Source organism: Puccinia triticina, chromosome 5A (assembly GCF_026914185.1).
Source record: "Puccinia triticina chromosome 5A, complete sequence".
Classification (NCBI taxonomy): Eukaryota; Fungi; Basidiomycota; class Pucciniomycetes; order Pucciniales; family Pucciniaceae; genus Puccinia; species Puccinia triticina.
This window is the reverse complement of record NC_070562.1, coordinates 7,277,641-7,299,499: the sequence shown is the minus strand read 5'-3', so window position 1 is coordinate 7,299,499 and position 21,859 is coordinate 7,277,641. Positions and strand designations below refer to the sequence as shown.

General features: G+C 49.0%; 2 protein-coding genes across 2 annotated transcripts; one reads left to right on the top strand and one right to left on the bottom strand.

Moving 5' to 3' along the window:
• Nucleotides 1-6,122: 6,122 nt before the first annotated feature.
• On the bottom strand, nt 6,123-15,363 carry PtA15_5A843 (uncharacterized protein; the record flags this gene model as incomplete). The annotated part of the gene is made up of 19 exons (XM_053169647.1): nt 6,123-6,359; nt 6,444-6,872; nt 6,937-7,297; nt 7,382-7,766; nt 7,837-8,040; nt 8,114-9,022; nt 9,272-9,607; nt 9,676-9,943; nt 10,018-10,311; nt 10,376-10,518; nt 10,590-10,761; nt 10,823-10,868; nt 10,946-11,624; nt 11,703-12,190; nt 12,264-12,590; nt 12,673-14,546; nt 14,631-14,915; nt 15,007-15,182; nt 15,279-15,363. The coding sequence occupies 19 exons, from the start codon at nt 15,361-15,363 to the stop codon at nt 6,123-6,125; spliced, it is 7,698 nt and encodes a 2,565-aa protein (XP_053020823.1).
• A 3,639-nt stretch (nt 15,364-19,002) lies between these two features.
• On the top strand, nt 19,003-20,763 carry PtA15_5A842 (uncharacterized protein; the record flags this gene model as incomplete). Its single annotated transcript, XM_053169646.1, has 4 exons — nt 19,003-19,011; nt 19,121-19,335; nt 19,419-19,666; nt 19,757-20,763. The coding sequence occupies 4 exons, from the start codon at nt 19,003-19,005 to the stop codon at nt 20,761-20,763; spliced, it is 1,479 nt and encodes a 492-aa protein (XP_053020822.1).
• Nucleotides 20,764-21,859: the final 1,096 nt, after the last annotated feature.

Genomic DNA, 21,859 nt, shown 5'->3' with positions numbered 1-21,859 from the left:
CAGAATCTCAAGAGCTAGACTCCGAAAACATCACCTTTTGTGGTGTCCAAACAAAAAATCAAACAGGTTACGTTGACTGGAAGGAGAGTCCCAACTGGTCAAAAAGTTACGCCACTATTGAAGGCATCAAAAATCCGTATCTCATTCTGCTATTCAGCTTGAGAACCGCCAGTCGTAAGGTTACAAAATGGGGAAATCCGACCAAGTCCGAAGACAACGGAAGAGTTTCTTACCAGTTTCTTGGACTGGACGAGATCAAGTGTCTCACCCCTGAAATACGCTCTGCGCTAGAGCGTCTGATTACCGCGATACCAGATGACTTACTGAAGCTTCATGATAAACCTAATGAGTCGACTGAACAATGGGTCAAACACGTGAACCACGTCTTCTATCCGAGGGCACCTGAGCAACCGGCTCCTCCGTCAACATAAAAAAGCAGCCAAGCAGCACGCGAAGAGCACCCAAGCGAACCTGTAAGTTGTCCGTTTCATTGAACAAGCTAACCCAAATACCGTCCAAGTTATAAGATTCTCATTAGATTACGTGTTGCAGGTCAAATCTTTCCGATCAGTCCGCAGCTCAGACACTACCCCCTCGGCTTTGGGCAACCCTAGTTTGCGTCGAGTCTTAACTCTCAACAATCATTTCTGCTTTTATCGAAGTCTCTCATCTCATCCCCCGCACTATCCTATGTTCTTCGAACCTCATTTCTCTTATTGGTTCCAAAATAACGTGTTTTTCTCATTTCCTTGTATTCTTTAACATGTATCAAGTACATAAAAACATGAAATCACTTTGATCCTGCTTGAATCAGAGCAATATGGTGCCATGTCACAACCTTGTAATCAGTTTTACCGGGTCTCCAAGAACTACGGAGATGTAAAGAACAAAGTATTGTGCTGCTTCAGTGATGCGACAGTGGATGAAAGCTACATAATTACTCCGGCCTATAGCATGTATGATTCGGGCGGCGTTAATGGGAGTGGCCTTGCCACTTGACTTGTACAGCTAACCCAGGAGAGCTTGCAACTTGGCGCGCAAACTCCGAGACTTTGTGCCGCAGCGGCCAGACTTGTCCGCAGCTCCAGACATCCGTGCGCGCGGACCGTGCCCGGGGGAACCCGGGGGAGGAGCCTGCAGGAGAGCTGCCTGCCGCCGACCCAAACCCTGCCTGCCGCCACCACCAACCCACCACCCACCACCGCCGAATCGACTGCCGAGCGACGCCAGCCTGCCACCGCCACCAATTTCATCCATCCCCGTTGTCCATTCCATCCACCGCCGCTGTCGAATCCAGCCACCACCACCATCATCAAACCCAGCAGTCGCCACTGACATTGCAGCTTGGATTCTCTCACAGGTATGTTCCTATTTGATTTCCCTTGAATGTCACAAAGCTGATCCCTCCTCTAGACACCATGTTTGTCAAGTATTCAGCCTCCTTCAAATTCATCGTTGTTCGGGCAGCCCTTGATGGAAAACCACTCGCCGAAATCAACGCGGCAAATGGATCTGAGGTTAGTTCTGATTCCCTCCAACGGTGGTGTGTTCTATACGAAAAGACTCGTTTGGTTGTTGTCAATCCCAAAACGTACGAAAAAGGGGGCGCCCTTTGGCTCTCAGTGAAGAAGAACGATTGTTTCTCTTGGAGCTAGTCACCAACAACCCAACGATCTACCTACAAGAAATTCAGCAGGCACTATCCACCGAATGCAACCTCCAAATCTCAGTCCAAACCATCTCGAACGAGCTTCATGGACGCCTCCAAATGAGTCAAAAAACTATGCGTAAGGTAAATCCGAATCAAGACCGGACTCAACGAGCCAAGTACCTCCTTTTGATGGCCAACTTTGAGCCTGAATGCCTCGTCTTCACTGGTCAGTTTTATTTCTTCTCTCTCTGAATTTTTATTTGTATATAGTAGCTAACACCCTCCCTCTCTGAAAGATGAAAGCGGGGTATGTTTGGATGCAGTGATCCGCACTCGGGGTTGGGCTCAAGTGGGTGAGAGGACGTCACGGCTCCCGGTAGCGCGGGCTACCCACCGCTTCAATTTAATCCCAGCAGTGGCCCTGAGCGGGCTGGCTGCAGTGATGATACAGTCTGAAACTGTCAAGCGAATCGATTTCGAGACATACTTAGAGCATGTGTTGGTGAGTAGCTTGATGGATTCTGCGCGTGGCATCCTAACTGACCACTTTTTTTTTTGAAGCTTCCAAATATGAATCCATACCCAGGACCCCAAAGCATCGTTGTGATGGATAATGCGCAAATCCATCACAACGGGAACATCAAACGCATAGTCGAGGATCACGGCTGTCTGCTGATCTATCTTCCGGCCTACTCCCCCAACCTGAACCCAATTGAAAAGGGTTTTAGTGTGTTAAAATCATCACTCAGACAATATGGCGAACTTGATGGGGGCGAAACCGATGGGGAGGCAATTGAGGCCTTTGCAAGGCTTGTTTTCACCGACGAACTCATGCAAGGCCTGTTCCAAGGGTCTGGTTACACCGATTAATGGATCCCCGGACTACCGGCTGCCCGTTTTTTTGACTACCGGCTGCCCGTTTTTTTGTATTGATAAACAACTTGCTCAATTCTTTGTAACATTACTTTGTAATCAATGTGCTCGATTCTTTGACTTAAAATTCGGTTTTTCTGCATATTTATCTGACTCCGGATGTAATTAACCACAAGATTGAGACTTCATTGGGAAAACGGGTCTGCTGAGATCCACCACAAGATTGAGACTTCATTGGGAAAACGGGTCTGCTGAGATCCTCCCGTTCCAAGAGCCTCCCATTCCAAGAGACCCATGTGATGCGCAAACTCATCTTGGACCAATCAAATGGACTATTGATTGCTCCTTCAAATGGACTATTGATTATAACAACGTTAACCAGTTTTATTTACAAAAAGAGATGGTCGGAAGGAGGTTAGAATTTACATAAAGAGATGGTCGGAAGGAGGCTAGAATGCTGGAGCTACAATGTATTGATGACTTTGAAACAATAAGGAAAAGGAGTACATAAGAATGGATCGGGGGAGTAAGATACTTATTGGTTTCTAGAACCCTGGTTTCTAGAAACCTTCATTAAGTGATGCGCATATTTCTTTGCAGATGAGACAATGGATCGGGCGGGGCCTTCGGGGATACCTCTGCTGGCAAGCTCGTCAGAACTGAAGGACTTGAACATAGTCCAGTGAGTGATCCCAAGGGTTCCGATCCCCTCAATGACTCCGGGGGAATCTGGATTGACGTGTGCAAATTCGAGGAAATCCTCGAGGCTGTGGTCCTCGCCGCTTGGAGGGGTTATTGGTGACAAAGCCCGGGTGGGATGTTCTGGGGTGCTGGGGCCGGTCGGGCCGGTCATTGAGTTCGAGGCGGCCAGTTGCGAGGCGGCCAGTTGCGATGCGGCCAGTTGCGAGGCGGCCAGTTGCGAGGCGGCCAGTTGCATTGGGTTCAAGAACACTCCCGGAGGCATTGAAAATCCAAACTGTGTTGGATATTGGAATCCGGCCGACGTTGTTGGATACTGAAACGCGGCCGAAACGGGAGCTGGAAGTGTGGGGTGAACTGGAGCTTGAGGCGGCGGTACATCCTCCTTGGTCTGAAATTGAAAGCTGTCCGATTTTGGGGGAACACGGAGGGTGACTTGGCCAGGGTTGGTCTTCTATGAATCTCATGAGCAGTCAGATCAGATCCTCAGCCATACATCCCAAGGGAATAAAGGGAATAGAACACACTCACAATCGCTTTGGCCCACATAGCAATTCGCTTGGGAGTCATCTTGAAAAACTCGTTGGGGTTCTCGGGATTGATGAACACGCCGACCTCGTGACTTCTAGTCAGGTGTTCAGCGGGTTTGTGGATACAGCCAAGTTGCTGCACCAAGTCCGTGAGGGAAGCCGCTTCCTGTGCACCTGCGGAGGGCCCATTGGATGGAGTTTCTTCAGAGCTGGGACCGGCATGCATGGTCCTGAGGTGTTTGTAGGCAGATTCTTTCTAAAATATCACACAAAATGAGGTCAATGAGACATTCCGACTGGGTTGAGGTGGACAGGAAAAAGCCACTTACCTGAGCTACAACTATCGGATCTTTCTGGACCAAGCGACATATAATCTGGCGGCTTTCCGGAGTGCCCTCGGCAACCAGGAGGAACTGGGTGAATATCTCATCGGAATCGATTCTTTTTTTTTGGGCTGCTGAAAACACGCGTCCATTTGGGATAATCGCATTCCAAACAATGTTACCTTTTAGAGCTTGGGCTCGGGCAAAGAATCCAAGCCCCTCGTCTTCGCTGTGTTCAATCTCATTGATTGCCGCAGCTTTGAAACTCTCGAGATCGTAGTTGTGAGTGTCCCAGTTGATCATCAGCTTGCCAGGTTCCGATTCGACTTTATTGTATTGGGGGCCAATGGAACCAGCTAGGCTTTGTCGCTTGCGGGGGTTTGCAGCAGGAGGTTTGGGAAGGGGCGTAAATAGGATGAACTCGATACTTATGGGAACCTCAGGGCGGCCCGAAGTGGATCCTGCACGATTGGGAAGTGCCTGGCTGTGTTGTTGAGAGTTGGTAGCCAATGATTGAGATAGTATCAAGTCGCTCGATCGGCTGGTGGCTGCGCTCGATCGGCTGGTGGCTGGTGAAGCTGGAGGTAAGCCCAAGAGTGATGGGTCGACGTGAGACGGTCTTTGCTGGCTTCGTATGAAGGCGTCCCGGCGGCGGTTGCGATCCGCGACCAAGTGAGCAGTGCCATCAAAAAGCGAGGGCACGTATCTGTCGGCAGGCGGCGTCAGTGGGTGGTGGAACCATTCGCGGTATTCGGACGGTGAAACTGAACGATAACGGGAGTTATTGTCCATCCCGAACCTGCTACTTTTACGGAAATGATCAATTGCGGCATAGAAATTAGTTCGTGGTGAGAAAAGGCCCACACATGATGATGATAAACCAAAATAACTCACGCATGTTGGATTGTTCCCCAATGGCACAATGGTTCCAAAGGACCGTTGGGGTTGATTTTACTGGGGGTGGCGGTGGCGGGGTTGATGGATTCGGCGGTGGTGGGTGGTGGGTTGGTGGTGGCGGCAGGCAGGGTTTGGGTCGGCGGCAGGCAGCTCTCCTGCAGGCTCCTCCCCCGGGTTCCCCCGGGCACGGTCCGCGCGCACGGATGTCTGGAGCTGCGGACAAGTCTGGCCGCTGCGGCACAAAGTCTCGGAGTTTGCGCGCCAAGTTGCAAGCTCTCCTGGGTTAGCTGTATCGGGGTCGCCGTCCTAACAGCTCTCAACGGGAGGCTGAAGCTCAGCATCACAAAAAAAGGGAAAGTCGTTTCACATGCTTCTGACACGGATGGAGGTGTTGTGTCAAGGATACATATGGATGAACACGCCGGCCGGTCGCCAATGTCACCAACGGCTGGAGAGTCTGACTTGGATGGTCGGATGGGCGCACGGTGATGACCGTGCCGGCCACCGAGCCAAAGACTGCACTGACGTACTACTGGCGACAGGCCATCGAGAGCCAAATGTTACATAGACTGTGATGCCAACGGCCAGTCAGTGCCAGCCGATGAGAGCAACACACAACTAGAGATTGAAGATAAGATTGTTCATTGATTCATTCAAGCTATGGGGTGTTCAGCGTTCAGTTAGGACAAGGTTGATAAAAAGTATACACGCTTTATGCAAGAAAAAGAAAGAAAAAACAGAATAACAAGAGCATCGTGACAGAAATACACAGAGCAGGCCGTTTAACGGCGAGCCACGACGAAGGCCATGGCGACTTCATCTGAATGCGAGATCGAAAGCTCGAATTTCTTGATGCCTTTCTCGAGAGCGACCTTACTGGCCTCGCCGGTCAGTTTGATTTCGGGGCCACTGGGTCCGGAGAGGATTTCGATCTCCTTCATGGCCGCACCCGCGCCCTTGCTGAGGGTCTTCATGGCCTTGAAGGCTGCCTCCTTGGCGGTCCATTTGCCGGCGAGTGACGCACTGAAATCAGGCGATTGGCGGCAGTAAGCTAGCTCTTGCTCGGTGAAGTTTCGATCTAGGAAAACGTCGGATTGTGGCACGGCTGTGATCATCTCGACATCCGTCCCGACACCGAAAACGCCGTCTTCATTTTCGTACTTCTGAGTGATTGTAGCCGCCAACGAAGCTGTCTTGGCGGCAACATTCACTCTGGTGGGTAAATGGTCCGGCTTCTTCGGGAAGGAGTAGGATCCAGTCGAGTCCTTCGATACTCGGGCGAGTGGGTTCAAAAGAACGTGAGGTTCTAGTTCGGGTGTGTAAGGAGGGGTTTCCTTCAGGATCACCAGCGAACGCTTGGTCAAGAAATCGTTGAACTTGCGGTAACTCTGGAAGAGGTGCAGGTGCACAGGTTGACGGAATTATCAGTACTTGGATGAAGGAACAAAGCTAGGTGAAGGTGGGACTTACGGCGCGCTCGCGAACAAATCTTTTGGATTTGTATGAATCATATTCGGCTGGCTCGATGGCCGCCAACAAGTAATCGGGATGGACAACCAATACCTGTCCACCAACTTGGCCGAATCCGAACGAAGTTAAGAGACCGGCCTTGATACCGTCCGTCTGGATCGACTTGGAGGGGTATACCAAAAATTCAAACTCCTGCAGCTCAGGACCAATGTTATCGGCGTTCCGGTTGCCGGGAATGATACCGTCCTGGATAGCTTGTGTAACGCCGCACATCATCCATGCTGCAGCACCACCCTTGGGATGACCAGTAAGCCATTTCTGCGCTACCACAGGGACAGCATTACCGCGTGATCGACCGAGATGCTGGAATTGCTGGTTGTAAACCGAACTTTCGTTCTTGTCATTTGCCTTGGTACTAGTACCATGGAACTGCGGGCCAAAAGAACCCACGTCAGCAAGGACTCGGGATCAACACACCAACACTAAGACATACCGAGGCTACTCCAACGTCATCGATGTTCAGTCCCCAAACAGCTAAGGCGCGTCTCAGCGGAGCAACTGTGGGGTCTTCACCAGTAAGCATTCCAAAAGTAGATTGGGCTTCCTTTTCTTGACGTTTCGCTTCTTTCTCGATAGCAGCATACCTCTCGGCGATCTCGTCGGAGGGCATTGGTTGGCCAGCTTTCTCAAGGTTAGAAACCATGCTCTTGAAGATGTCGATTTCGTTGTCTAACCATTGCGAAATCTGCATTCTTCTGAAAGCCAGTTGGCGCTTTCTCCATTCGAGGTCTAGGATGGGAGCTGGAACTTTGCCCGGGGCTTCACGGGCAGTAGAAAGAACACCACGGCCAGGTCTGTCGGAGAGGAATGTCGAAAAGCAGATCGGTAAGCACCAACAATCATTCTAATCGACAAAGACAAATGAAAATAAAACTCACGCAGGAACACTTCGGCCAGCTTTGTCAGTCGCAGTTGCGGTGTAAGCTACAATGCCGTAGATACTGGCACCGATCTCGATGGCAGTCTTGGCAGACATGAGCACTTGGACACCACATCCTTGAGACTCCATGAATCCGGCTCGAGTGCTGGTGGTCGGACGAGACATTTCATTGGGTTCGCGTCCGGCGGCTAGTTCTGTTTCAGTGTTGCTGGTGGCTTGCATGTTTGCAAATTCGAGACTTCCTTCTTCATCAAAGTCGTCGAATCCACCAGCAATCATCACTTTCGCTTTTCCGCTGAGAATGGTGTCGCATGCAATTTCGACTGATTGCAATGCGGTGGCACAAGCACCCACTGGGATTTTGATGGGACCGCTGGACGACACTGGCAGATGTTAATACAGTCAGTGAAACATGCAGTTAAAGCTAGAGAAGAGAATTGAAAACCGATTTACTTAAGAGTAAGTTGACCCAGCCGGCGACAGTGTTGATGAAGGTTTCTTGCAGAATGTCTTTCTGTACATCCTTCTCTTCACGTCTGTCGCGGAACATTTTTGACAAACTGCTCATTCCACCCATTCCAGAACCGAGGGAAGTTCCCACTTCGCTGGGATGGATGTACTTGTATAGCTCATACGGATCGGTTATCCCAGCCATCACTGAAATAAGTAAGAGGTCGATCAGTTCGACTGTTGCTACGGCGCATAAAGCCGTCAATAAATTTGGACTTACTGAGTGCTTCGGCAGTACATACAAGCGCCCAGAGGGAAGTTCGGTCGACTTGGGCAATGATATCGTCTGGAATACCAAAGACTCGAGCGTCCCAGCCAGTGGGGATTTGGCCGGCCACAAGTCGGTCGAATCTGACGGCTTTGGGGATCATAATCTTGGCATTCTTCTTGAAGCGGATGAAGCATTTGTCACCGTCGAACCAGACATCAACCTTGTCACCGTGCTGTAATTTGAACTTCTCGGCATCGGCTCGCGAGGTCTCAATGGCTTCCAAATCGTGATTGAGCTCGATTTCTTGGGTGTATCCCTTGCGCTTGGGATCATAGCCTCGGAAGAGCTCCGGCTCGATAAACCGAACCCCGGTATGCGCCAAGATTTGGGCTTCATACTTCGATTTGACTTGGGAGTCATCGACCGGCTCTTCCGTCTGAGCATCTACCCAACCGACGTACTGTTTGCCATTCTTGAGTTTGCCATCCACGAATTTGATCAGACCGGTGATTGTGGCCAATTCGAGTAAGCCTTCGATACTGAATTCGCCTTTAGCTTCCATTTGCCACCTGGTACGAGAGCTACCAAATGGTCCAACTTCGGCGTAACCAGCGATGACGATAACCTTGTCTAGGTCTAGCATACCACGAAGCAAGGTCATGCTTGTTTCATTGTCGAAGTTGGGGCGCAGCTTGGGCATCGGTAGAGTGAAGTTCGCACGTGGTGAAATTTTGACTGGATGGTGAATCGCTTCGGCTTCGGCGCCATGGATAACTTTGAAGTCGATAGCATTGTCGAGACTGATCTTCGAGCGGACGTTAGCGACTTCGTTAAGCTCCTGGCGAACTTTCATGCTGATTTCCGCCAGATCGGGTAGCTTGTCCATGCCTCCGTTCAAGTCTGCCCATACCGGCTCAACTTGGGCAACGTCGAAAAGAAGCGGATGCATCAGACCCAAAATGTTGAACGCCATTTCTTTGGCCGAGAAAGTGCGGACACCGTGTGTTTCGACGCCTTCAGCGATCAAGTTGTTCGCCGACATCAAACCGGTGCCACTACAAACAGAAATCAAGTTACGTCAGAATGTTGCAAATGAGGGATAATCGGAAAAGACTGCAACTGACCGAGTCCAGCCAATAACAGCCCCTGCGAGACACAAGTACTCGCCCCAGGACTCAGAAGACCATCGATTGAACAAGGTCTCGAGCGAGATTTTCGACTCAGAGTAGAGACCATCGTTACCGAAGTTGCCGTGATTGGGGGACAGCGGCAGGACAACTTGGGTAGGGCGGGTGACGAGTTTGAGAGCATGCTTTTTCTTCTTGACCTCGCCCATCAATCTAAGCAGGTTGGTCAGCATCACTCGGTGAGCAAGTTCGGAGCGGTCATCTAAACCATCGATTTCTCGTCCGTTCTCCGGAATCGCTGCGAAGGGCAAGATGTAATCGAGGTCCATGGCCAACCCCTTGTCTTTATCGGTGGAGTAGATGTAGTCAACCAAGGCTAAAAGAAATCACTCGAAAATCAGCAAGAGTCCCTCGTATATTAAACAAAGCGAGATCGAGTCTGACCTTCAACATCTTGCTTGGATCCCTGATTGAAAGGAACAACGGTGAGTCGACTGCCGCGCGATCCAACTTCTTGGTAAATAGCCTGGTAGTATTCCACCGTCGCACGAGAGTAACGAGAAGTGGTCACAATTACATGTGCGCCTCCGCTCAACAGACCCTTCAAGATCTCTACTCCGATACTGGCCTTACCGACACCAGTCAACAAGGCATTCTTGTGCTCGAACGTGGTTCCCGCGGATGCGATTTCGGTCAAGACATCGAGATAAAGCTGTTAGAACAGGCGAATGGACGACACTGATCAGCGTCAAGCACGAGCAATGAGTCAAGATACGAAATGCGTACTGTGGTGAGTTTGCTGCTGTAGACCCAGTTGCTTCCCACTTTCCGTTTGAGGTGCAATAAGGGTGTTTTGTCGCCCGAAAGGGCAGTCGGCTCGACTTGCACAGGCCGCAAGAATTGACTGGAAGGCCGACGACTTCTAGGTCCGGTGCCAGCTCGATTGCGCTCGTGGGGCGAGAGACCTTTGACAACCTCTCCGTATAAGGATCGGATCGCTGCCATCTGGGATTTGGCGATGGTCGGTTGAGACTTGACAAGTTTGTACAGGTTCTGGATGGATTCCTGGACCTTGTCCAACTGTCGAAAAATCGGACCAAGTTAGAAGGGTAGAAATACTGCTAGTAGTAGAATGACAACTTACATTCATCTCGGCAGTAATTTTCGATCCAGCTGCCATCTCAGCCACATAGCGCTCGAGTCGAGAAACGCCCACGCGGTTGACCTCCTCGTAAACAATTTCACCTTTGAGGGTTACGGTAGTCTTTGGTGCCGTGGGAAAAGTGACTGTAAATCATGAGAGGGTGAGCGAAAAGATCTTATCGTCATACCGTTGATGAATCAAACAATAAACTAACCATCTCGGTACAAGGGAGCTGCACCGACAGCTTCCCGGCAGTTGCTCAAGAGCATCTGTCCAAACTCCTTTGCGAGACGGTATCGTTCGCCCTTGCTGGCATCCGTGTGGTCGAGGTAATATTGCATGTAGTCGAGCAAAGCAGGATTGGCTCGATTCATGATTACCAGGCACTAAAATGAGAAGACTCGTTAGAAATTGGCGGAACAAGAGCCGGGGAGAGGTGTGACATACCTTGGCGGTAATATCACGATCGACAGTCTTCAACCGGCCGTAAATACTGTAGCGAAAAGTTCCGCGAAACATATGTCAGGAATACATTGAGCATTGAGCAGAGAAAAAAAAAACAATACTGACATGTCAAAAAACATCTCGAGGGCGGTTTGTCGAACCCAGTTCCACGCCGAGTCAAAGTGGCGGGCCTTGAGAGGATCGAAGACAGGCTGGATGCCTTTGAGGTAATTTTCGCCGTGTTCTTTCTGGATACTATCCAACTCGTCTTGGACCCGCATGTAATCGGCATGCTTGAGGTCGTGTAAGCGGTAGCCATCGCGTGAATCTCTCTTCAAGTATCGCAACAAGACTTCGAGTTGCTGAGATACAAATGTGTCTTGACTCTGCTGGAACTTCTCGAATTCCTCCGAGTTGATCACAGCACCGCCAACGCTGCCTCCGGCCGCACCGGCTGGGCCACCTTGAGACAGAGCGAGACCGGAATGCTTTCCGTAAGCTTGGACGACCGAATCGAGATAGGATTTGGCCTCTCCCTCCGAGCCCAATCGTTTGGGCGGTTCCATGGTCAAGGCCATCAGGAGAGCACCTTCGGTTCGGCCCGGTCCTAAGCCCCAGGACTTAGAAAGATGACTCTTCACGCCTGACATTCCGAAACCTCCAGGCATCTTGCTACCGATGAGTCGCGATACCAGAGCACTCATGTGCTTGCCCATAGTGCCACCGTAGCTGGATTGGAGTGCAGCACCCAATTCTCCTAATGGCATCTCCTCCGCCTTGTCCGGTGCCGAGCCGAATTCAGCCTCTGAGAAAGTCGAGTAGCACAACGGTTAGTTAAAGTGTTTCTCACATTGGAAGACTATGAATCGACCGATAAACTTACGAGCACTGCCGAGCAGTTCATTTTGCAGAGTGGACTTGCCGCCGACCAAATCCTTGATTGCCTTGGAAAGGGGCACATCATCCAAAGGTTTTTTCAAGCCTTGAGCAACCAAGACACGGAGTGTTTCGACAGCCTGCAGTGGCTCGTCAGCGACAGCGATGACAGGTCCGGAGCTAGCAGCGACAGGGGCTGGGGCAGCGACGGCAACGGCGGCAGGAGAAGCGGCCGCGGGTTCGTTGGCCGCTGGTGAGGAAGCCTCAGCCTCAACCTCGTCTTCGTACTGGTAGTAGATCTCTTTGATGTTTTTCGAAATGCAAAGGATCTCTCGGGACATGTTGTGAGCTGTATCTTGCGTATCGTACTTCAGTTTCAAAGTACGAGAAGCCATGCCGGTGAGGGTTGGAGATGGGCCGAATTCGATCAGTCGCTCGATATTGTACTTGTGGTGGGAAAACAGCTGATCCTGAGTTTGAATCCAGAGTACTGGTCTGAAAATTCGGACAAAAATATTGTCAGATGGGCTTTGTGAAAGTAGCCGAGTAAATAGAAAAAGGGACTTACGATGCGAATTGGTAAGCCAGAAGCTCGACGATAATGACGTAACCAAGCTTGCTTCGATTTTCGGGCAGGTCCCAGCCATCCTCGACCCAATTTTTCAGCGTTTTCTCTAGGCGGGGGGAGTTGGTCTGCTGGTAGATTCGCTCGGCGTAGGCCTTGGAGATTTGGAAAGGTTCGGCAGTCAAGTTGGGAATGTACTTGTCGATGAGGAGCTCAGGGTTCATGTGAGCTGGGTTCAACTTCTTGGAGAGATAGGCTCTGAAGGGCATGACACCGGCCCAGAGGTAGCGCGAGTGGAATGGCACATCGATGCCAGGAAGAGGAATTGAGCTGATGTAGAAGAGATTGTAGAAATTGAATCAGCTCTAGCGGTCACAAATACTGGATGGAATAGAGATGGATGGCAACTTACGCAAATCCGCGCTCAAGGACAATGAATCCCTGTTTCTCTTCCTTCAGTAGAGACTCCTTGTGACACTCGTCGACGATTTCGATCAAGTGTTCTTTGACCTTCTCCAGAGACATTTTCTGTTGGAGTTCAGCGATGTCGATTTTCTGGACCTTCAAGAAATTCAAGACGTTGGTGAGGGTTTGGAGCGCCACAAGTTCTCCGGCGGTGACATATTGCTGGCCTTCGACGTTGAAGTTGACGATTTCGAGCAAGACTTGACAACGCTTGGAGATCGTATCGACCACTTCACGCAGAGCTGCATCGCTGAAGCTCTTACCGATTCTGCTAGGGTTAATCGCGGCCATGGCGTACTTGGACCGGTTTTGGTCGTCTCGTTCAACAGCACGTTGCATCGTGATACCTCGGAAGAAAACGACATCGACAAGGGATGAAATCGGCAAAACGCCAGCAATACTGGCGAGGGCGGAATACTCTCCGAGACTGTGGCCAGCAAAGGGGGCGCCCTCCTGGACCAGTCCTTTCTCTCGGAGATCTTCGAATGCCGCTTTTTCGGTGACAACCAAGGCGATCTGTGCGAATTGAGTGGCATACAACAAACCGGTTGGAGACGAAAAGGTGTAGCGAGAGGTCCGGAGGTCGATGTCACCAAACAATGGGAGGGTCTTGACGTTTCCATCTTTGTCGGTGGTCTGGTAGGACATCTCCATGTAGCGCTGACGAATTCCGTGCCCTTTGATCCCGCCGAAATGGACGATTTTCTCCTTGGGATTGTTGCGGACGATCTCGAGGATGCTGAATCCGTAAACCTCTCCCAGATGTCTGTCGGCTTCGTCCCAAACTGCCCGGGCAACCGCCGATTCGTTGTAGAGCGCCATGCCCATTCCGGGCTCTTGACTCCCCTGGCCAGTGAAAACGTAGCCAGTCGAAGCTTGCGCAACCTCTGCGGTACCAACCAACACCTTCGTAGGTTCGGCGGACGAGGATGATTCGCCAGGCAGAGCGTAAGTGGTGACGGAGATCAGTTTGTAGCCCTTGGAAGTTTGGCCGATGTGTTTGAGCTCGATCTTCAGAGTGGTATTGGGCAAAAGCATGCCGGTAAAAGAGACATCGTAGCTCTTGACACGCGCACCATGACCCTCGGCGGCTACCCTCTCGACAACACTTCGAGTAGCAGCACTAGACCACATCCCGTGCGTAATCGTGCCAGGCAGGGAGGCTAAGCTGGCGAAGTACGGGTTGCAGTGAATGGGGTTCCAATCCGCGCTGGCTTGTGAGTACGGCAGGTTGTTCGGCGGAGTTTTGATTTCGCTGGTATTGTTTTCGTCCTTGATGAGGTAGCCACCAGTGGGGAAGAGGATATGCTGACCGACTGGCTTACCGGATCTTTTCAGGTACTCCAGAACGGGGTTGCCTTTGGACGGGGTAGCGGAGGTGTAAGAGATGATGGCGACTTGGACAAGTTCATTAGGGTCGGAACCGATTCCAGTGAGATAAGCCGAGCCATCGACGTTGACCGAAGCATACATTCCCTTCTCCTTGTATCTGTAGGAGGATGAGGTTTGGAATGTAAGAGTTTGACCAGGAGCGAGCTTGACGTTTTCGTCCTTCCAATCAAACCAATCCTTCGATTTTAATACCGAGATGTCGGTAGTCGAGTTCATCGTGACTTTGTACTCCGGATCGTCTTCCGACATAAAGGTTGCGTCAAAGTCGTCGAAGCGGCCGCGGTAAAAGAAGGATGAAATGACGTCCATGACCGGGGTTTTCTCGCCATCCTTGAGTAAAAAGACAGTTCCTTTGACTGCCACCGTCTTGCCAGTCTCGCCATTAGTAATGCTAGCAATCTTAGCTTCGCTGGTGACTGTATCGCCGACCTAAATAAATGGAAATCGAGACGAAGAGTATATAATGGTGAGTCGAAATCCCTGATGTGCGATCGAAGAACCGAACGAGCTTACCTTGAGCCGTGGAGCTCGATCTCTCATATCAAATCGGTTGCTCAAATGCACCAGGGCAAGCAAATCACCAGGGATCGATTTGGGGAATAGGGGCTTCATGATGGCTTTCCATCCCAATTTGATGCCGAAATCCATGGGGACCTCGGTGTTGGGGCCAGAGGAGCGGTAGGCATCGGAGTCATTGCCGACTATGGTGGAAAACAATATGATGTCCTCCTCCAAAATATCGACGTTGGGTCCATGGAAAATTGCATTGGAGGCAGTGGGCAGATTCTCGAACTCTTCCTGTATTGACAAAATGGTAAAACATCAGTATGCGATATACAGGTCGAGCTCCGGACCCTGAGACGAATACGCAGAAGGGGATTCAATTGACCTCTGTTCCAAGATCCCATACGTTCCAGTAATACTTTTTAATCCTTTCGATCCGGTCCTCAACCACTTCGTGCAAAGGAGCCCACGGAGTCTCAGGAGAGTACTTGTATTTCAGGTCAAGCTGGGCGACTTTCGGTTGAGCGTTGGGGCCCGAACCTGAAGGAAGCAGGTAATCAACTGCGGTGGGATTATCAATCAGTTTCTAAGCGTCACAAGTTCTAAAACTGCAACAAAACATTGCCAAGTGGATAATTCAAAAATAGAACCACTTACATAGCTTGACATCAATAATGTTGGAGTCCGGTTCAAAGAAAATATCCACAGTCTGAGGAAGGCTGTCGTAATCGAAGTCGGCCATATCGGTTCGTCGAGTGACTTTTTATTTATTTATTTATTTTTGGTTGAAATCTACTGAAAAGCGACTCGGGAGATCGGGGGGATTTTACTTTGGTTTTTTGTTTTTATCAAGAATAGAGGCGGGTGATTTTTTAGGGTGGTACGATGGCAAATTCAAGGAGAGGGTACAATAAGACAAGATTTAGGGAAGAAGGCGACAGTTGCGTAATAATTTACGGAAGCTGGGTGGCAGGGAGAATGTTGTTCGCTGGCTTGCGATCGGCTTTGAATGGATGTTGGGAAGAGATAAGCCAGGAGACTTTCAAGTGGCAATTGTAGCTATCCTACCCCAGCGTAGCACCACTGGAGTCTGGGATTGGGACGAGAAAAGAGCACGCGAAGTGTTTCGGGTGGGGTTCGGCTGAGGATGACGATATGCTGAAACTTGGGGAAAAGATGGTTGGGGCAAAACCTTAAAGAGTCGAGGCCGTATGTACTTAAGATTATGTAATCGCAGTCAGGCACATGCATATTCATCATCCTCAGCTCATCCAGCTCCGAAAACATTGAGGAGGTCTCAATTAACCACCCGTGACGATCTACATTGCACTGATGTGTAGTCCGCGTCAAAGTGTAAATCAGACTACACAATAGTTCAAGTCCGCACTCAGCTGGCCTCACCGAGTCACAAGGGCACTCACCGAGTATCAACTACACTTCCACCCGGAGTCAACAACTCGACCACTTCACCATTGGACCACCTCCTCACCTCTGTTCGATTCCAACCCCAGGTAGCCTTTTGATCGCACAACTCACCTTGGTCCGCGATCAATCAATCATCAGACAACAACAGTTTGGCTGCCACATTGACTCGACCCAATCAGGCTTGAAAAGCTGCATGTGAGTACCGACCTTTCCTTTCACTCCCTTCAATATACATACTAATTTTCCAACCTATACCTCCAAACCCAGCAACCCAGCTCAATATTGATGCCCTCTAGCCGCCGGACTGGATTCGCGCTCCGCCGGGCACCAACGTCTGTACGCAATCGGCGAGCTCCAGCAAACCTACAGACACCGGACAACAATGATGGAGCACGGCCCCCCATGAGAGCTGACTTACTCCTTACCCCTTGTTGCCCTCACCAAGATCCTCAAATCTCACCAACAGATCTACCACCCAACGAGCCGTACTACGGCAATCCCAATCATCACGAGGAACCCAATGACAATGACATCCGTCTACCTCCGGAGATCGTAACCGAATATGCTGTTTGAAGGGAAACACTCTCAGTTGCGTGGAAATCAATTGAAAAATCGATGACTGCCGCTTATTATACCTGCCAGTACCGAACTCAAAATTGGACTCGCTCATTGGAATATCTTGACCCCCTTGAAGAATGTGTGTGCACCACTCGTTCTTCTCGAGCTGTAGACTTAATACACACACATGGCAAGTCAATCAGTTACACTTGGATTGTGACCTGCAACTGAATGAGCCTTCACGTCTTCCGCAGACCGATCTCCCGAACAGAAAATTGAGTTCTGCTCCTGCATCCCTGATCCAATCCGCCTACTTTATCACGGTTTCCTTGCTGCATCACCCACCAAACCACAAACAGCCTTTGCAATTCCCCTTGTTCAGCTGTACCAATCTCTGTGGTATGAAACAGCAGTGCCATACACATCCTTCATCAAAGGCCTTGTTTGCCATCAAGACACCCGATCGCCCAAGCCCTTGTTAGCCCGCAGTAAATCAGGCAAACCTCGCGAACTGCGTACTCCCTTCTCCCAAGCAATTGATATTTACAGTTGCATCCAGATTCTCCAAAAGGATCTTCTGAATGTTGCACTTGAAATGCAGGAGAAAGATCTTTGGGCATCAAAGTGCCCCTCCTGCTTCGGCCCCGAAAAACCTGACGAAGTCAGCCGAGCTGATGATGCCTATGTGATTATAGCTATGGATGGTAATTTCCAGCATAGGCATCACCATTTTGCAAGCAATGATGTTCCTGCCGAAAGCGACTATCCATCAATATTTATCCCACCTTCACAAATCAATAAGCACAAGGTTCAACTTGGATCCACCGAAGGAGATGCCGCAGGCCTTAGGGTGAGTTACTTTGCTTTGTCTCATCACAGGTATGTAATGTTATCTCGCCACTGGTACAATCTGGTAGTCCTCCTGCTCCGATTCTCATAAAGCTGCAAACGATGTGCGCAACTCCTCCTCCTGGGACAAATTTGACGATACCGGCCTGTTTGCGAGTTGCTGTCGCCATGACATACCGTTGAAGCTGAACAACATCGAGGGGACTGGTGAAAAGTAAGTAAACCTTTGCCAATAGATAATCACCTTGGCTGAATTCATTGAATTCTTGCGTGTACATCCTAGGCTTTACTACCCAGTCAGCATCCTCGATGATATACTGAAAGCTTTCCCGAACAAAAAAATCGGAGTACTTTACGACATTGGGTGCCACTTAGATGCCCATGTCAAAAAGGTGCCTCAATGCTTCAAGCTTGGCAAATGTAAGACGATCAACTGACATAACAACATCTGTCTCAAGCGTGATCTATTAGGTAGGCGCATCGATCAGGTTGCCTTTGGCACATCTGTTTTCCATGCATATTTGTAGGAATACAGACTAATGAGACCAGCAGGAACCCTTATGGAAAACTGCTTGGTTAAACTCAGCTGCGTTGAAAGGCAAGCCCTTCCGCGGTCCCCAGAACCCAGACCCGCTGCAACCAAAAAGGAAGCATGCACGGTTAAGCCCAGACCCAGCAGCGCGGACAGGTAAGCCCTTCCGCACTTGCCCAGACAAAGACCTAACCCAGGCACAGTCAGCTAAAGCATATCGCTCTGTCGATTACGCCAGCAGAACCAGCGAGAACCTTCAAGGTCAAAGCCCAGCAAAAAGAGCAAACAAGCTTCAAAACCTTCTCACAGAACGTCTTGGACCCCAGACCAACTCAGACCTGCTTGACAGGATCACAGAAGCGTCAGCAACCCGTAAGCCCAGTGGATTCTTCCATCAAAACACAGAAAGAAGCTCCAAGCTAAACCAGACAAACCTTGTTTGTTAAGCAGCCCGAGACTCAGCGGACCCGTTCCACCAGAACAAAACCAAGCTACTCAGATAGCCGGCTCACACCCGTGAGTTAAGAAGCAGAACAGACAACCAAGAAAGGAAAGGGAAGCTGAATGTGTGAGGACCGATGCTGGCTACACAGGATCGTCCCTTGCGCTTGGATCGCCGTACATCCCACCTTCACAACTTTTCCTTCTTTGTCTAAAGCCAAAACAACCCCAACCACCCCAGTAGCCCAGGCAGTTCTTGTTCTGCTTTCAGGTACATCTAGCTACGCTCTATTACTGTCTATCACTTAGACACTTGTAGTTATAACTCTAACAAGCAATAAATTTCAGTTATTCCAATTCTTTTTACCAATTCTTTTTAATATTTCCATAATTGGGCATGCCAAATCAAATACAATCCTCGCTACAACAAGCACTGGGGTCTATCCAATGGTGAAGGGATGGAGCGACTATGGTCCGGGATCTCTGACCTGGTTGGACCACTAAGAAGTGCGACCCGAATTCATCGACTGCAGGCAATTGCATGCCAATGTGATTACTATACCGCAAAACTGAAACATGGAGCTGGTAAGCAAACTTGTCAAATGAACTATTGATAATTTATCTCCCGTAAAATTCAAGCATGATTAATGTTAATAAGAAATCTTAAGTTGATTGGATGCATGCACATCTTCAGCTGGCAATGGATAGCATTGAATCCTGTTATATCAAGTTACAAAAAATATACCAGCGTTTCAATCACTACTGCAATGAAAACTATACGCCTCAGTTCCTGGAAGCACAGTGGATTGCGGAAAGGAACTATTACAGCAATAGAGATCATGCCAAAGAAGAGCAAAAGCTTGAGCTCGGAAAACTATTGGTGTTGGAGCAAGATTTGATTGAGACTTGGTATGAATTTTCTGACCGGTTTCCAACACAATCCTGTGGCTGTGTTTATTACTGAAACACCTCATAATGTTTCAAATGTTTAGGGAAGAGATACAAACACCTGAGGAGGCACTTGTGCGCCTGCGATTCTTACAGGAAATTGAATCCAAGATTGATCGGCAACGTGAGCGAGTTGGCGGGGAAGAATTCTTGACTGGTGTCACAGCGGAGACAGAGTCCCAGTTCCTCAAGGTGTGGTGGGCAAAAACCAAACTCAGACAAAAGTTCCTTGCTCTAGTTGAGGAGAAGAGGCCTCTTGATGCGGTCCGAAAAGGTCTAGCTTCCAAGTTGGGTGTGTGATGTTGCAGTCTGTCTCAATAGATCACAAAACCTTTCCTTCATCTCATCTGATGTACTCGTCTTATGCATCAACCATTTTTAGGGACAGACGGGAAAGAAAAATTGGTGATTGCAATACGGAAACAAACGGCAGCTTTGCAAACTGTGCTAAACACGTACAACCGACACGTAGATGCATTTCACCTCGCCTTGCCCCCAATCCCAACGCTACCGCGCATCAAGTATGATGAGCTAATGAGATTGGAAGCAGACAGCCCATTCTGGAATGATGGTGTCTTCACTAACCACGATGAGCCATGGGCTGTTGATGCCAACACTCAAGATGGCATGAGACTGCTTGCGCGTCTAACCCGAGGTCAAGAAGAAGTGCGGCGCATAGGCCAAGAGATCTGGAGAGCCACTCGTTGGGCAGTCACGGAACACAAGCGAATCATTCCTCTGATGTTTGGACTCTCCTCGGAAATGGACTGGGTTTACAGTAGACTGCAGCCTGTTACGGACCATCCAATACTACAATTGTTGTCAAGTGAAGACCAAATCGACCCAATTAAAGCCATCCTCCACAACTATTTTGTCAAAATATCCTCCCTCCAGTTGCATTGGAATTCCAAGGTTGTCTCGCTGATTTCGAACTCAGGACCATATGAGAATGACAACGAGCTAGTAAACGATTGGAATGATCAACTCATGCGCCTACATTTTTTAAAAGCAAGTGGCCACTTATCTATGGTTGGCGGCGATTTTGACAATGCCATTGGCAATACCTTGGAAAATGTCAATGAATCAGTGCTTTGTGAATTCCTTGCCCAAGATGACACCAGCGCGGCACCAACTAACACCCAGGATGGTCGGACTCATGGGGACAATGATGACCTTCTAGCGCCAATTGCTGATCAGGTTGAGCTTGCGCTTGAGCAAGAGGCTTTGAACAATGCATTGGCTGATGGTAAGAAATTCCAATGCAGCATATTTAACCAACAATGGACCCACCAAGCTGATGATATGTTGCCACAATGCATCCATCAATTGTGTTGCAAAGATGTTGCCGACGGAAGTTGGACAGGTCAGTTTCCCGGGCCAACGGCATGAATTTACCCATTGAATGATATTTTTGATGCATACTTGAGAAGAGCTTTATCTACAAAGCGAGTCAACGGAGAAAATCAGTCAGATGTTTATGAATCTGCAGAGGATGTAACATTGAGAATTAGAAACAAATAAACATTATTTCAATCAAAATGTTTTTGTTGGTGTTTTTTCTGGTGTAACAGCAAACTAAGCTTTGAACAGTTCTTTTCACAACAGGACCAAGCGCTTTTATTAATATCCAGTAATGAATGGAAATGTCAATCCGGATGTTGAAGCTTGCAGGCATGACCATCTCATCATCTCATTTTTGTTACACAGTTTAATAGAGCCCCCAGTCTGAGATGTGAAATATGCATCACAAGATCTTGGTGGCAACTGCATGGGTCTTGAATTCCACTGATTATTCCAGATTTTCCACATGCACCTTCCTAGCTTGACTGCAGTGTTCTGAAAGTGCTTATGAGAATTGCTCTGTATGAAGAAAACAATGATTGCAACTTTTGGCTTTGATTGGCAATGACTTCTTGATTAGAGAGGAACTATGGTTGGTTGCCTGTTTTCTAGAAAACATGTCTACAACAAATTGAGACCAGTGTCACACTAAATCACCAACAAATTTAAAGCTTTCCTCAACTCAATAGAAATGGATAGTGGAGAAGGGTGGGGGAAGTTGAGCATTACCAGTTGAAAATGTCATTACCTGGGAAATCAAAGAGGTGATGTTCTTATCCTGCTGGGACTCAAGGTCTCATGATTTATATCTGATTCCAGAATGTGTTGAACTGACACATTTCTAAATGTTTGGGACAAATGTATGTTATATTTTGGGCGGATTTGGTTGGCCCAGTAGAAAGAATGTGTCTGTTCTTTTTTGATCTACTTGCAGAGAAACAAACTGAATGAAGAAAGCCAAAGATTATGTCTTGCCATGAAGTGTCCTTTCTGGAGCATAGCTTCATTGAAGCAACTTTGGCTTGCACAGTTGAATGTTGTCTAGGCTGGTGACTTGAGTCATTTTGGGTGGGATGGTTCCTACCTCCTTGGAAGCAAACTCATTACCAAACTGTCAATATGGTGGAAGTGTCTAATACTTGAA